We start from the raw sequence: 17,331 nt of genomic DNA on the forward strand, positions 1-17,331 counted from the left end.
TTAATAATAATTTAATATGTTCAACAAATTTCGGTTTTATAATGTTATTTTGTCTGCATTTGTCTATATCCGTTTTGTGTTGTTTTCCTTTAAAAAAAAAAAAAAAAAAAAAAAAAAAAAAAAAAAAAAAAACTACTTTATTACGATTTATTTTCTAGTTATTTTGCCCAGCATTTGCTTGAAAAATATAATTTTGATGTAAGCAAATGTAAACAAATATTTGAGTGCAATTATTAAAAAATATTATTGAATTTGAGAAATTGCACATAACCATCACTAACCATCCATCTATTTAACTTTATCTCTTGATGGTGACTTGCTGTAACTGGCTGGAATGCTTCTTATCGGCGTGTTCATTTCCCTGTAAACCGAAGTACCCTGTCCTTCACGAGAGTAATGTTGAAGAGGGCGGATTTTTATTAATTTTTACCGTTGAGTTTTCATAGATGATAAACCCTAGGTACTTGTACAGTTTCGGTGTAGCCAATGACCAATGGCACACGATGTCTTTGCGCTGGAGAACATTAGACGTGGGACGATATCCTCTTCTCGTCTGATAAATTTTGATAGAAAAGTGTAAAAATATGTAAATGAATATTGCATCTTTTGGTTCGTAAATGTTTATATTAGACTTACAATTTTTTAAAATTAATTTTTATAATTATTCTGTTGAGTAAGTAAAAAGAGAAGGAGAGTGAGTAAGTTTCTTTTACAATTTGATTTTATACCCCTCAAGACTCTTGAAGCCACGTAGGAGTGAGAGTAAAGAGAGCAAAAAAGGGAGTGAAAGAGAGCGTGAGAGAGGGAGTATGTGTATGGTATGTAAAGATAGGCAGATAGACAGAGAATTGAGAGAGATACACAAACAGAGAAATATATAAAGGTGAAGTTTATTGGAGGCACATAACCATATAAAGGAAAAAATTATAGAAAAGAAAACGAGAGTGAGAGTGGGGAAGAGGGAGCGAAAGAGAAATCCGGACCGAGAGAGAGAGAGAGAGAGAGAGAGAGAGAGAGAGAGAGAGAGAGAGAGAGAGGAGAGAGATTAACCGGCTTAAAAATCGCTTGAAACGATTCTGAATTGTAAAAGATATATTGAATTGACCTACTTTAATTTTTTTTAAATTGTCTTACAGTTGTACATTCTTATGGAGGTAATTTCCTTTTTTACGATCCATAACTAATTTTATTTATCTACATAATAAAAATATATAAACATACTGTGTGTTTAAAACTAATGTCACACCAGTTATTCTCAAAATCAATCATAACCTGAACGTAATTTAAAATATTACAATCAATTAAGGTTTTTAGTTGAGATAAAAAGTCAATGGCACGAGCGGGATATGCCGCTGCTCTACCACCTGAGCTATCGTGACTTCAATCCGCTCGGGCACTAACTTCCCATCTCAACCTCACCTCTCGAATTTTCCCTCCTTTTTGCCAATTTTCAATGCAATTTTTTATCTCAACTAAAAACCTTAATTAATTGAAATATGTTAATTGGTCAAGCGGGCCACGAAACTAGTGAACTTGCTGTTTATCTTGACCACAAACCCGATAACTGTGAGCATTGAATTAGCGTTGATAATGTACCTAATGAATTCTCAAATCATGTTTTTCACGTATTTTGATGCATGGAGCACAATGAAATGACCACGGTCAAGCGGACCACGAAATTAGTGAATTTAATGATTTAAAATGAAGTATACTTCATTAAAGCTCTCCGTGGCCATTTCATTTGTCGTCGAGAATCCAATCAGATTACACGACATTTGAAAAATGGCAAAAAGGAGAGAAAATTCAAAAGGTGCGGTTGAGATGGCAAGTTAGTGACCGAGTGGATCGAGGTCACGATAACTCAAGTGGTAGAGCAGCGGCATATCTAGCCGAAGATCGTGTGTTCGAATCCCGCTCGTGCCATTGACTTTTTTATCTCAACTAAAAACCTTAATTAATTGTAATATATTAATTGATCAAGCAGACCACCAAATTAGTGATTTTAGTAATTTAAAATGATAACCTGCCATAATTTGTCGTGGAGAAATTAAAAACCTAACCAATTTCTAATTTTTGTACAGGATATTCCGACAATCGTTAAAATCGTGTGGCACTCAAGCTATGTTTCTAAGTAATTTTTATAATGAAAAAGATTGTTTGAAAATTAAGGAAAAGTAACAAATGTCGAAATTTTTGATCACAAGTACTTAAGTTTGCTTCGTTATTGAAACTTCAAAGTCCGCTTAAGCTTTTCGTGTCTGTTAATTTATGTCCCAGTGCAATGACTTGATACGTTCCTACAGGCACATTCATATATTTTATACCGGAAGTAATGGGCGGCACTGACACTTATCAAATGTCGTGTCAGACCGCACGTCCTAGAAGTTCTGCAATTTTTTTCCCATCACGCCAACGAAATACGAGCAACTGTCGCATTATCAGGTAGGAAAACGACTCCATTTCTATTCACCAATGCTCGCCTATCTTTGGTTTATGGCTTGGAAGACATTCGGTTCTCCTGTTCGTTATTACTATTTCTAAAGGAAAGATTCAAAGAGGAACTCACTAAGATAACTTTATACAATGTAGGTTTATATTAAAATATATGTGTGCGTGTTTGTTTGTACATTATTGCTTATTTTTTGACGGAAATTCCAAGCGTTTTCTTCAACAAGTTTCGACGCAGGATTTCCAAACTTTGAACATTCTTGTTGTTGAGAGATTGTATATTCCCCATTTCCTTATGTTTGTGATAATTCAATCGTAATCTTTTCTTAGTTTAAACTAATTGCAATGCAACGTAAAAATGTAATTTTAAATATACCTCCAGCGTTCCCCATCTTCCATCTTCGACACGTACGAGCTCGTAGGTGAAACCGAGCTCTTCTGCAAATTTTTCCAAAAGATCGACACAGAATCCGGAACAGCATTGGTAGTACGATCCGTTCAGGTGTGCAGTGGGAATATCAACCCTAAAACATAAATGTTTTTCAAAATAAACAAATATACAAATTAAGGGGTGAAGGGAAAAGAAACGGTAAGGCTAAATGAAAAAAAAAAAGATTTGCCTAATAGTTTAAAAAGGCGTTGCCAAATAAACTAAGGTTATGAACTCTTGCGATGCCCTTTCATTACCATCAGGTCCCTCTTTCAGGAAAATTTTAAAAGAAGGAAAAAGGTTTAAGGCGGTATTATTAAAAAGGCTCTCGACTTGGAAATGGAATTGGGACGAATCCATCATCCTTTCTCTAATATCTTCTCACTTCCTTTCCTTTTTTAAACGGTTTAAAGTTAAGTTAGATTAAACGCATAGCACCATGTTTTGTTCTGTTTGTCCCTAAATTTAGACAATTGTATAATCATTCGACCATCTACTAAAAACCTCCAGACATTCTTCAAACCCTACACAAATAAACTATTAATCGCCTGGGAAGACAAAACGATTGTACAAAATCCTTTCCACATCAGACAAAATAAAATATGGCGTACGAAATTTTTTTTCAAACGTCACGTGACTAACTTCGCCGAGAGGATCAAACAAGTTGTTACCTACTTTACAAATACAAAAAAGATATAATTTTTTTACAAATTAAAATCAGTTTTATTTTGTGAAACAAAAGTGGAATGTAAAATTGATAAATAGGTTTTAGTAAATGTTTGACTTAATGTGACACGAACAGGGAGGTTACAGATCCATGAAAAATTGAGGTGTAATGCTCCCGGAGTCGTAAATTGGTTAGCATGAGAGACTCTCACGCCGCGGTCGTGGGTTCGATTCCCACCGTTGCCCTTGGCCCTTTTTTCACAATAACCCCCCCCCAAATTTGAACACACATATANAAAAAAAAAAAAAAAAAGTCGAGTCTGCAGATTAACGTATCATGCCTAAATGAACTGCTTCCTTCGGCTTCAAATGGACAAAAGTTTTAACATTACAGCTATAAATCTTACATTACTCTCAATACACGATTACATGAAGTTTATGTGAAAAATTGTGTGATTTATTTGTACTGTGGCTTTTGAAATGGCTTTTCGGATTTGAACACTTATTTCTTCGCCTCATTCTCATGATTAATTTTCTGTGACAATTTAATTTTCTCCCTCTTCTTCTATTACTAATTCTTGTTTGTTTTCTCACTTTCATTATTTGTCGACTTTCACTTTTCATGTATTTTCTTTTTTACCTTATTTTAACTATTCTGGAATTTTCTGTACAGAAGGGATCATTAACTGTTTCTCCCAAATTTTGTACTACTTAATAAACCTTAAATATTTAAAATTTGTCCTGTTTGCTTTAGACTGACTGTTTTCGCTTTTGTGCTCGTATAATAAGCCATTTATATAAATTTATTCAATTAGATATCTGTTACTTATTAATTATTATTTCCATTTTATAATAATTATTTTTTTATTATCTATAAACTGCCCCTCAAAAAAATAAAAAATAAAATAAATTAAAAAAATGTAGAAAATGTTAAGCTGAACAAGACGGCTTTTTAAATGTTTTCCTACCTTCAGCCATTTCATAAATTTCAGAAATTCGAATACATTTTCATTTTTCTACTTTTTACGAAAAATCCTTGGAGCAAAAGGTGTAGAGCGTAAAGTTTGCCAAAATGACGGTTCGAAAGCAGTAAGTAAGCATTCCTGAAAATCAGGAGTAAGAGTGATCTGTTTTTTCCACGAGAACGCAAAATACGACTTTTTTTTTCCAAAAATCGTGAATAACTCGAAAACTGTTGAGAATTCGGGCAAAGTGGAAGGAGACAAATTGAAAGATTATTAAAATTTGCTAACGATTGCTCTAAAGCACGACGATTTCCTGGCTCCACAGCTCAATTTGAAGTTTTCATTAAAAAAAATTAACATGTTTCCGAATTTTTGAATTTACTGGTTAATGACTGAAGCAAGAAAAACATTTAAAATATATATATTTTAAATATGAAGATGATCTCAATAAAGATCGAAACGTTGGCACGATAAAGAAAATGTTTTTCTGAAACCTACATCACACCAGACCGCATCTCACGATTTCTGAATAATTATCGATTAACGGTCACTAATCACCACACGTTTAAAATATCATCTTATTCAGCGTAAAATTATCTAAAAAATGACTTAAAAGGCTGGGAAAATATGCATTTTCAAAGTTTGTTATTTTTTCCTGCAAAAACCAGGTAGTCGGTTGTTTGATGGGCAGTGTATATCAGATTGCCACACATCGCGGCTTTGCTTGTTCATCATTTTTATGAATTACGGTTTTTATTATTACATGTTTACTTTCATGGTATACTTTTCCAACAAACTTTTACCTCTCGATAAAACTAAATCTTTGAACTTCGTATTCGCTTGGGTTTTGGACGATATAAGTAATCAACACCCCTCGTACAGGGGGTTTAGTATTTTATTGAATTTTCGGCGGTTTTTATATTATACCTTCTTTAATTTCATAGAAACTTTTTCAATTTATAACTTTAAACTACTACCTAATGATTTGAATTTGTATTGCTTGCCTTGGTTTGTTTGTTTTCCCTATTTTACTCGTGATAACTGCCTTTTATGTCTACGACAAATTTGGGCTTTGCATGATTAGCATTCGAAGAATTCGGGACTTTTTATTACTCCATTTTTATTTTAATGGGACTTTTTTCTAACATATTTTATCTTTAATAAATCGTTTGAACAATATAACTCTATAACGCTGGTTGTATCTGTTCGTTTTTGCTGTTTTACTGTTGATAAAATCTCACAGAAAATCACAAGAATAACATCACACTTTATGCCCTGAAGATGACCCGAATACGTCGGCAAAAAATGAAAAAGCTGTTTTCTTAACTACTTCATTCTTGACCCGCTCCTTACGACTTCGACAAATCACAAACTTTAAAATACGTAATAAAACTTGATTTTTGAACTTTCTAACGCTGGCTTGGATCTTTTTTTTTTACCCATCAACCTTCCCGCCGTACCTGAGGGAGACCCCATACCGGCGGACCTCGGCCACTAGACTGACTTATTTTCTTGTATGGGGGAAAATGGAAGCTTAACGCCTTCCTTATGCCTCGCTCTAAACGAGGGGCACGAGGAAGGTTTGGGGTATATATATTTTTCCTCTCTGTACTACTTTAATTGACCTAATCTAATAGGTCTCCCCCTTGCTGGTTACTCCTTTTCACACAGTAATATCATACAATCATTACATAAAATTTCAAAACTAAAATGATAAAAACTATATAAAGTTACAAAACAATATAAATATACTAATTTAATGACTAAAGAACAATCACAGTTTTAGGTACTATATAACAATGTTAACTTATTTTTAAAGAAGTAACCAGCCCGGAATTATCTGTACTAAGGTTACACACTTAAATATATCACAGTTTAATCACAGGTGGTTTAGAAAGTTTTTTTTCAGGTACTTGGTTTACTACCCGCTAGGATGCTCTGTGTGAGCTGTTTGAACACATGATACGTTTGCTCGCTTTTCACAAGTTCCTTCAATTCTGGAGGCCATTTATTCTGAAAACTGTTTCGCAGGTCCTGACGAATTTGTACAAAGCTTGGGCAGAAGAATAGCTTGTGTCGTACGTCTTCACGAACATTGCATAACAGACAGTTTGGGGTATTAGCTCTCTTGAATTTGTGCAGATAAACTGCGAAGTTTCCATGCCCCGTAAGCATTTGTGTGGACCAAAAATCTGGTTGCACCCAACTCTGCTTTTTTCTTTCTTTAATGATGGGAAAGAACTCATAAGTAAGCCTGCCCTTGATACTACTTTCCCATCTGCTTTGCCAGGTGTCGGTTACCCATTCGTTCAGAAAAGTTTGGCGCTGGCTGTTGGGTGCATTTCTTAACCAATTCGCTTCATGTTCCTCTAAGCCGGGTAGTCCTGGTAGCAATCCCTTCTTCAGCTCTCTCTTTGCATTATGGACTTTTATGACCAAGTCAATAGGTGTTGCTATCATTAACACTTGGAGAGCGTGAGTGGAAGCCGTTCTGTACCCCTTCGATGTCCTCAGTAAAGCAATTCGCTGGGTTTGTTCTATTACCTGTTTGGTTTTACCTTGCAGTTTTCTTCCCCAGGATGCTGCTCCATACGTTGCTATAGGGATATATACGCTCTTATAGATCGTTGGCTGAGGTTGAGGCTTTGAGCTGAGCCCCCATGTTGATTTGGCTATCCTGCTTAATTTTGCAAAGGTACAGCGTGTGGATTCCGGGATTTTTAGAGCGTGTGGAAAAGAATTCAATCTCTCTCCTATAACAACGCCAAGGTATTTGACTTCATGGCTTGGTTTGATGTTTTTACCGTCTACTTTCACTCTAAGGGGGATGCCCATTGTCCCTTTCAATACGAGTATTTCACATTTGTCAGGAGCTACCTTTAGGTTTTTTGTTTGGCACCAATTGACTATAAATGCGGCTGCTCTTTCTGTTTTTTCTAAGACCTCTTTCCTTGTATTGCCTGCTATTATTATAACCAGGTCATCAACAAAGGCTACAAACTTGATGCCCGTCTCTTTTAGTTGTTGAAGGAGATGGTTGAAAAAGATGTTCCAAAATAGAGGGCCCAGAACGGATCTTTGTGGGCAACCTTTGGTGACTTTGTGAATAGTTTTGGTGTGCTTTGTTGAAATTTCCGCTGTTCTGTTGTCAAAGTAGCTGGCTATTAAGGTGAAAATGTTTTTTGGGCAGTCTATACCTTTAAGTTCATTTAATAAGTGAGTCTATTCTATGGCATCAAATGCCCCTTGGATATCAAAAAAGGTACCCACCACATATTTTTCCTCACTGTTGCTGACATCTTCATAAAATTTGCAAATTGCATCCTCAGTGGACATCTCTTTTCGGGCACCATACTGACATTCAGATATGTGTTCTTCAGCTATGGGCTCTAGCCTATATAAAATGAGCTTCTCAAGAATTTTTCCCAGGGCAGGGAGGCAGCAAATCGGCCTGTACGATGATGGATTTCCTCCAGATCTATTTCCGGGTTTTAATAGCATCCTGATTTTTGCTTTTTTCCATACTTTGGAGAAGTAACCTAGGTGCAGGAACTCGTTGAAATGGTCGGTGAGAATAGGGATGATGGGTTCGCTGTGTTTGATTATATCATTTTCTATCAAGTCATAACCTGGAGTTTTATTTTGTTTGATGGGCTGGCTTGGATCTGTCCGTTTTTCCTGTTTTACTTCTGATCACACTTATTGATACTTGATTATTTGAACTTCTTAACATTTGCCTGAGTCCGTTCGTTTTCTCTGTTTTACTCTTGATAAAACCTCACTGAAAATCACAAGAATAACATCACACTTTATGCCCTGAAGTTGACCCGAATACGTCGGCAAAAAATGAAAAAAACTGTTTTTCTTAACTACATCATTCTTGACCCGCTCCTCACGACTTCGACAAATAACAAACTTTAAAATACTTAATAAAAATTGATTTTTGAACTTTCTAACGCTGGCTTGGATCTATCCGTTTTCGCTGTTTTACCCTTGATAACACCTAACAGAAAATCACAAGCATAGCATCACACTTTATGCCCTGAAGATGACCCGAATACGTCGGCAAAAAATGAAAAAGCTGTTTTCTTAACTATTTCATTCTTGACCCGCTCCTTACGACTTCGACAAATCACAAACTTTAAAATACTTAATAAAACTTGATTTTTGAACTTTCTAACGCTATCTTGGATTTGTCCGTTTTTCCTGTTTTACTTCTCATAACAATTATTGATACTTGATTGTTTGAACTTCTTAATGTTTCTTGAGTCCGTTCGTTTTCACTGTTTTACTCGTCATAACGATTGTTTATAAGCGTGCAACATACTTGGGCCTTACGGGTTTAATACTTTTTGATTTTACAGTGTTATGTTAATTATCTATCTCTCACATCAGAAAACGTTTTTCCAATAGCCATTATACTACTTAATAAAACTTAATTATTTGAACATTATAACAATTGTTTCGGTCCGTTCGTTTCCGGTGTTTTACTCCTGATAACGCCTGTCGACGATGTGGTTTTGGGGGTTTATTATTTTGATGTTTTCACGGCGAATTTTTAACTTATTAAAACGTAATTATTTTGAACTTTGTATTGCTTGCTTTGATTCGTCTGTTTGTGCTGATTTACTCCTGATACCTGGCCTATTTATAATTTAAAATATATTACTGGGCTCTGCGGATTTAGAATTTTCTTGATAACCTTCTTAATAAATCTGCTAGTTTCGTAAACCGCTTGACCAATTAATATCTTACAATTAATTAAGGTTTTTAGTTGAGATAAAAAGTCAATGGCACGAGCGGGATTCGAACCCACGATCTTCGGCTTGATACGCCGCTACTCTACCACTTGAGCTATCGTGACCTCGATCCACTCGGACACCAAATTCCCATCTCAACCGCACTTACTAATATGTAACCAGTTGAACTTGAATATTGCTTGGGCTCGTTCGTTTCGCTGTTTTACTCGTAATAACGCGTTGTTATATACTCTTTGTTTCTTGTTCTGAATTTTTTCTCTGGATCCAAATAGAATCTTATCACAATAAATACAAATCAATTCACGTCCCTGCTCAACCTCAACAGAATATTAAGGACAATTGTTTAGAAGCATATAGTTTATGACAGACTTTTTTTATTTTGTAAATAATGGAAATTATTTAGTCTTGTAATTTACAAATATTTTTGTTTTACTCATAGCCTCTAAGAAATTCTTACGTTTGTAAATACAGATCAAAATGCTCGTAATGCTTCCTATCTGTAACTAGTTTTTTTTTCCAACGATAAAGTCATTTCAGCCCCCTCGCGCTACTGTTATGGCCGATGGGGTACTCAATATTCCGCCATCAGCCCTACAGTCTAAAAAGATCACCAACTTATAACAAACAAATAAAATAAATTACTTACAAATAAATACACGACACAAAAAAATACAACACAGATACACTTATTTACACAGATATTCACCTTTTATACACTATTTACAAGTGAGGAAACACCTTTGTTTTCCTTAAAAAGCGGAATAGCGGATCCAACATCTGACTTGTTCGCCCGAGTACCTTTTTATGTCGGGGTTCATGCCTACTCGCTCCCTGAAGGGGGCCAAGATGAGGCAAACTGAGCAACCTTTCCCTACAAGCGCGGATTTTGACCCAGAAGCAGATGTCCGTGTGTCAGACGGGTACGGCCAATCCTCAACCGAGTAAACACGATCCTTTCATTTTGTTTCAGATTCTCATGGGGCCATCGTTCAGTCGTGCCTATAACTCGCAGGAGCTTCTCGGACGACCCGGTCTATTGACGCTGACAACGCTTTCTCACAGCGTTCTTTAGTTTGTTATTTTAGTTGTTGCTGCCCTTTAATAGCTATTTATCACAATCTTCGGTCGTGCAAATGGTTGCTTGTCAGCACGCCGAGTGTGATATATGAGTAAGTTTTGAAAATATAATAAATGTTTACCTCTTTTAATCTTTTATCTATGCAATCTATGCAATGAATATCAACATTACGATATTAGTTTTAGTGCCTTGCTAACTGAACTACTAGTTTTCAAGAAGTAGCAAGTATCTTATAAGTATTACTGAGGATTTCCGTTTCATAATTGATTTGATTCCATATTTTGATTATTTTCACTATGTTCTCGTGCATAGAATAATCTGAATGGTCTTGCGAACAATTATTAAATTTGGTTTAATAAGTTAAGCACATAGCTTCCGGATTGATTTTTTTTTACAAAGAAATTTTGACTCAAGATCAAAAAAATTAAACGAATGGTTAATTTTAAATGCCGACTTTTACGGCGCGTAGGTTATACAGTATGGCAAGACAGGGACGATTTGCGATAAATTATAAGGTTTATTGCCCCTAGTGGTGACATAATCGGCACAATCTGGGCAATTAAACAATCTTTCCATGCCATCCCCTTTTTGGGTTCCCGATTACTCATCGTCAACAAGACAAGAGGATCTTTAACGTCCGCACCTAGCCTATGCGGCTTTATCGGACGTTTTGATTCTCAAGATGAGAGCTGACGCACCTCTGCATACGACGGAAAAGTGTTACCGCCGCAGCACTGGTGTAGTGATGTCCCGGCCCCTAAGGGTCAGTAGCCACGCTATCTGCTTGTCCACTCCGAATGGTCGAGCCCTCATTGTGCGTCTAATCGTACGCCGCACGCGAGGGGCTAACGGGCCGAAATACATCAGCCCGTCCCCCCACTCCCTAGATAGAGAAGGCGACTCTATCTCTCTGAGTGTAGAGGCTCCTCTAGCGTAGAAACTTTCGGGAACGCCCCGACAGCGGTTTCGGATTATAGTGGGATTGCTACCCACCCCCCTAGATGAGCACTGTCTACGGTAAAAGGTCTCTTATCGAGCTCAGCCTACACCTGCTGCACGCAATCGAGGGACGCCATAGGTCTAGCCTAGGTGGTCCGATCCTTCGCTTCCCCAAGGGTACCACGCCGGTCATACGCACAACAATGCAAAGCATACTCGAGTCAAAGACCGCCGATATCACTACCCTTTTCCAATCGCTTACTTACGCATTCGAGGGACTGTAGCATGATCATGACGTCCTCAACGCTTACATGCTGTCGTCCGGTCGCAACGTCTCCCGTGAGGAACGGGGGGTAATACATTGGCCATACGCAAGCTTCACGAAAGGTCCCAGATAGAAGACAGCCTCTGTCTAAGTTCCCGCCAGGGGCGTCACCACAAGCCACCACGAGTCCATCCCAATGTGACTCTGGGCTGGTTTTTGAAACGTTGAGTCACCCCGTGGTACAGATGGCCATACAACCCTCCCCCGTCTTTGTAGACAGGATCTGGTGCACTGGCCCTCGTGTGACTCTGCTAAGGCACCCGCCGCCCCTGCCGACGCTGAGGCCGATATAAGACAGCTTGTGCTTTCTGGGCTGCACCATTATTTTGTGCCCGGATACCCCCCTTGTAACCAAGGGTTAGGAGGGGTCACAGGATAGAATGAAGGAATTCGGATCGAGAAACAGGGCCGTGGAAGAGAACACGAGGTGAGCCGTTTCGGGGTCTCGAGTCTCAACCACAGTATACCACCCGTTGTCGCCGTGGTTCCACATACAGTGGGCCATGACTCCCAGGGTGGGTAATGACATGTCATCCCCTTATGGAACTTACGCATAGTGGTAAATGCCTTTTAAATGGTCTATGCTGGAAACATAACATAATTTCGTTTCATTTTTCGACTTTCCGCCAGCAGTCAAACATGATTTTGTTCAAAAAAGACTTTCTCTAAAGTTTAATTTCTTTACCTTCATTTTGTATTAAAGCTCGAAAACCAATTATTGACTAAAATGAAAACTTAGACCTGCCAGTGATCCATATGAAAAACTAAGACACAAGAGGACTGAAGAGACCCACTAAATCAAAGATTTTAATAAAAAATTTTTTTGTGAAGTTAGGTTTAAAAATATTAGTCACGTGTCGTCATTATTGGCCATTAATTATGGACTGTTGTCTTTCTTATCAATGGATTTTACGATTATTTTAAATCAATCAATTCTTTTTTTTAGCAAATATAAGAACCTAATAGCAGGGATGGTATTAAAGATATTAGATTTAAAACGATAGAATTCCTTTTAAACACGCTTAAGAGCATTTAAAGACAATTTTTTATAGCCAAAAAATATCTATTTTTTGGCATAGAAAAACCAAGCGTGTTTTTCTCCGATGTCCGGTGTTTCGCCTAAAAATGCATAACTCCTTTGGATTTGTCCAATAACCAAGGTATTCTTTGAGTTTATATCAACAATGGTTTTTACGTCATTCTAAGTGAAGTGAAATAAACTTACAAATGAATGAAAAATGGGAAGCATGTGGAAGAGAAAAATTTATATATATTATATTTTTTTAGATAAAAAATTATGTCTGATGATTAAAGAACGTTAGTCGATGATTATTCACAAATCCTGAGATGCGGTCTGGTGTGATGTAGGTTATAGAAAAACATTTTCGTACAAACAATTTTTTTCTTCATGTTTCGACATACTAATCAATGTGTGGTGATTAATGACCGTTAAACGATGATTATTTGGAAGTCGTGAGATGCGGTATCGTATGATATAGGTTTCATAAAAACATTTTCTTAATAGAAATGATAAATGATGGAGTGAGTGTGGTGTTCAATACTTTTTAAAAGGATAGTTCCTACTCACAGTAAGTTGTTTTGCAACGATCCGGATTTCGAGCCTTTTAGCTCATCATCAGATTGTAGAAGTCCTTCAACCTGATGATGAGCTAAAAGGCTCGAAATCCGGATCGTTGCAAAACAACTTACTGTGAGTAGGAACTATCCTTTTAAAAAACATTTTCTTTATCGTGTCAACGTTTCGATCTTTATTGAGATCATCTTCAGGGTCTAGGATTTACAAACATTTTTTAAATTTAACAAAAACATGTAGGATGTGGAAAAAAGTGAAATTATACAATGTAAATAAATATATATTTTTTATATTAAAATCAAAGTATTTCTACTCACTCAAAGTGTTTGTTTTCTGCGTAATTGTGCCATTCTTGCGTGTCGCGTTGAGAGTGCCAGTGAGATTTTGCTGTTTTATGTTTATATACGCTGGAATTTAAAGTGGTGGGAAAGGAAGTCGGTATAGAAAGACATTTTTGCATAAGGAGTCGGCGTCTTTGCCGAAAAGAGCCGACGAAGGGAAAAAACGTTGGTAATAGTTCGGCCAGATTATCATTTCAGGATTATATAGACGGGGATAAATATCAAAAGGAAAGCTAAATTGTTGAAAAATTAGACTATGTAAAAATTTTTGATTGATGATTGAATTTGATTAATGATATTGGCATAGCTGCCACTGAGTTTACATATGTCTGTTATAATACTGAAAGGATAATCTGGCCGAATTATTGCCAAAGTTTTTTCCGTTCGTCGGCACTTTTCACCTCAAATGTCTTTCTATACCGATTTCCTTCCCCACCCCTTTAAAATCCAGCGTATATAAACATAAAGCAATATCTCGCTGGCACTCTCACAGACACGCAAGAATGGCACAATTACGCAGAAAACAAACACTTTGAGTGAGTAGAAATACTTTGATTAAATATAAAAAATATATATTGCATTGTATAAATACACTTTTTCCACATCCTACGTGTATTTGTTAAATATAAACAATGATTATAAATCCCAGGCCCTGAAGATGATCCCAATAAAGATCGAAACGTTGACACGATAATGAAAATGTTTTTCTGAAACCTACATCATACGAGACCGCATCTCTCGACTTCTGAATAATCATCGATTAACGGTCACTAATCACCACACATTGATTGGTATGTCGAAACCTAAAGAAAAAAATTGTTTGTACGAAAGCTATTTCCAATTTGATGTGGTTTAATCTATTTAAGCGCTCATTCCTTCCAATAATTGCCATGTTGTTTTGTTCATTTTTCAAGAGATGCAAAGCGTCGATGATGAGGAGATACTTCATTGTCCCAAATTGTTTAACCACTTCAACACTGTTGTATTATTAGGATACTGAAAGTCTCTAAGTTAATCTGTTGATTTTACATTAAAGCAGAATTCATTTAAATCCATTTCATTTGTAACAATATACAGTTTCGAGCTTAAAACAGCTTTGTAATTCACGCAAAGCACTTAAATACGTTTTCAATTGTTAGACTTTCACGGTGGCCTACCTAACAAGTGGGATCATATGAATTCTGATATTTTCAAATATATCCAATTCCAAAAAGGACACTGATTAATTAAAACTAATCGTACGATTTTTTACGAAAAAACAATGGCCCTAAGGTTCGACCGTTAAAACCTGTTGTGCTCGACTTCTTGATTTTGTCTGTTAGACACGTTTTTGGCAATATTCCACCTTCGGAGGTTTGCTTGTGTGTTATTTTGGACAAATTCCAAAACGAGTCTGGCACTGAAACCAAATTTCTTTGAAGGTTGTCCTCTTTAGTACTACGTCCGAATTCATCTTTTCTTGTTGATTTTCCCTTCCAAGCCTGACATACAATCACTCACACATATACATCAGCAAATCACAATAACAATCATTACAAATCATCGATGCACACATTTTACTCTTTTTATGAGAAACATCGAAAGCTCCATTCCACGTTTGTTTTTTTCATTAAGAAAAAAATGTTTGAAACAAAAAATAGGTAGCATTTTCAATGGATATTCAACCAACAAGAGTCTTATATAGCAATTTAATTTCCAAAATAGATTATCACACGTTATCTAATGCGTGTCTTATCGAAAAAAGTGTAATGTTTTTCATGAAAGAAAAAATATCTAGCTCCTCATTATTCAAAAAGGCGTATTCCATATTATTTTAAGTTAGTCTTGAAAACAACTTTTATCGTAATTTATATAGCGTTTAATTCTGTTTTTCATCAAAATAATGCCTTCTCTGACATAGTGTTAGTGCTTAACAAACTCTATAGGAAATCTGTGTTTGTTTTATCATTAATGATGATTATTCTTTGTAAACTTTTGCTCACCATGTTTACATATTGTATAACTTCCTATCATTCAATTCTTGTCAAGGACATAGCAATTGCAGACTCGAAAAAGAGATTTGGAAAATTTTCAAAAAGGTTTTCGATGGATTTTGTTAGTTGTTGTTTAATTATGGCAGGTTACCATTTTAAATTACTAAATTCACTAATTTCGCGGTCCGCTTGACCAATTAATATATTACAATTTATTAAAGTTATTAGTTGAGATAAAAAAGACAATGGCACGAGCGGGATTCGAACCCAGGATCTTCGGCTAGATACGCCGCTGCTCTACTACTTGAGCTATCGATCCACTCGGACACTAACTTCCCATCTCAACCCTCGTGGCCATTTCATTTGTCGTCGAGAATCCAATCCGATTACACGACATTTGAAAAATGGCAAAAAGGAAGGAAAATTCAAAAGGTGGAGTTGAGATTGGAAGTTTGTGTCGGAGTGGATCGAGGTGGTGGGTCGTGGGTTCGACTCCTGCTCGTGCACTGACTTTTTTATTTCAACTAAAAACCTTAATTAATTACTTAATGGGATTAGGAATGGTGTCATTAAATTATTTTTTAAATGCAGACTCGACTCGACCAGATAATAGTAGCCAGAAACAGGTGATAAGTTTGCATTAGCAAACCGGTAAAGTTATTTAGAAATCGTGAGATGCGGTCTGGTGTGATGTAGGGTTCAGAAAAGCATTTTCTTTATCGTGCCAATATAAAAAAATATATTTTGCATTGTATAAATTCACTTTTTCACATCCTAAATATATTTGTTAAATGTAAACAATATTTATAAATCCCAGGCCCTGAAGGTGATCTCAATAAAGATCGAAACGTTGGCACGATAAAGAAAATGTTTTTCTGAAACCTACATCACACCAGACCGCATCTCACGATTTCTGAATAATTATCGATTAACGGTCACCAATCACCATACAAACCGGTATAGGTTTGATACTATTCCAGTGGGTGTGTAGCACTGCCATTAATATCTTAATACTTTTATTTTATAGTATTGTCAATGTATAGTTATTATATTTGGTTGTTTTGTCCTTAATAAAATTGCACTTTATATTTTCTTACTATGCCTAGTTACCATTGCATTGTACAAACGGGATGAAGTTCATTCCGCTTTGCACATGAAAATGGCGAACTGCTGTGCTATACCTATTTTTAATTTTTCCAAGTTGAATATTACAACATTGCCTAATTTTATCAATGGTGCATTTTTGCTTATGCACGCTATAATTTGGCTATAACAGTCACGTCGTTTTTCCTCCTTTTCAGCAAAATTTATTTAAACAAACTATCAAGTTTGGTCAAATGGTGAAAAAAACAAAACGTACACTAAAGTAAATCATTAAGTAGTGAAAACAATATTGAAATGTTTACCGTTTGGAACAAGTAGTTTATTTTTATTCCTTTTAGCCTGGTTTTTCAGTCCTCACTACATTAGAATTTTGTGCACTTTCAGTCGTAGCGATTAGGCGTTGTTTCGAAGAAATATTTTTTTACACAATTGTGTATTATCAAAAATTCAATTAGGCGATGATTTAAAAAAAATCTTTAAAAATAATTTTTAAGAATTTTGATGGTCTGCGGGGAACTTTTAATTTTTTCTTCTCCCTCCCTCTCTCTCCCTCCCTCTCTCTCACTCACTCTCTCTCTCTCTCTCTTTCTCTCTCTCCCTCTGTCTCTCTCACACACACAAAATCTCTCTTTATCTACCTACCTGTCTCTATCTATCAATCTACCTATTTATCTATTTAACTATTTATCTACATATATAAATATATAT

The 17,331-nt window shown here is 36.1% G+C and overlaps 1 protein-coding gene across 3 annotated transcripts in view; it reads right to left on the minus strand.

The window, feature by feature from the left end:
* Window positions 1-17,331, minus strand: part of LOC106666008 (glutamate receptor ionotropic, NMDA 2B) — a 206,115-nt gene that overhangs the window by 46,137 nt on the left and 142,647 nt on the right. For all 3 annotated transcript variants that reach the window (XM_024230407.1, XM_024230406.1, XM_024230408.1), the window contains exon 6: window positions 2,825-2,972. In XM_024230407.1, the coding sequence (XP_024086175.1) occupies window positions 2,825-2,972 (148 nt within the window). The remainder of the gene's footprint in view (window positions 1-2,824; window positions 2,973-17,331) is intronic.

This window comes from Cimex lectularius, unplaced genomic scaffold, assembly GCF_000648675.2.
Source record: "Cimex lectularius strain Harlan isolate CLEC.00 unplaced genomic scaffold, Clec_2.1 scaffold49, whole genome shotgun sequence".
In the NCBI taxonomy this organism is placed as follows: Eukaryota; Metazoa; Arthropoda; class Insecta; order Hemiptera; family Cimicidae; genus Cimex; species Cimex lectularius.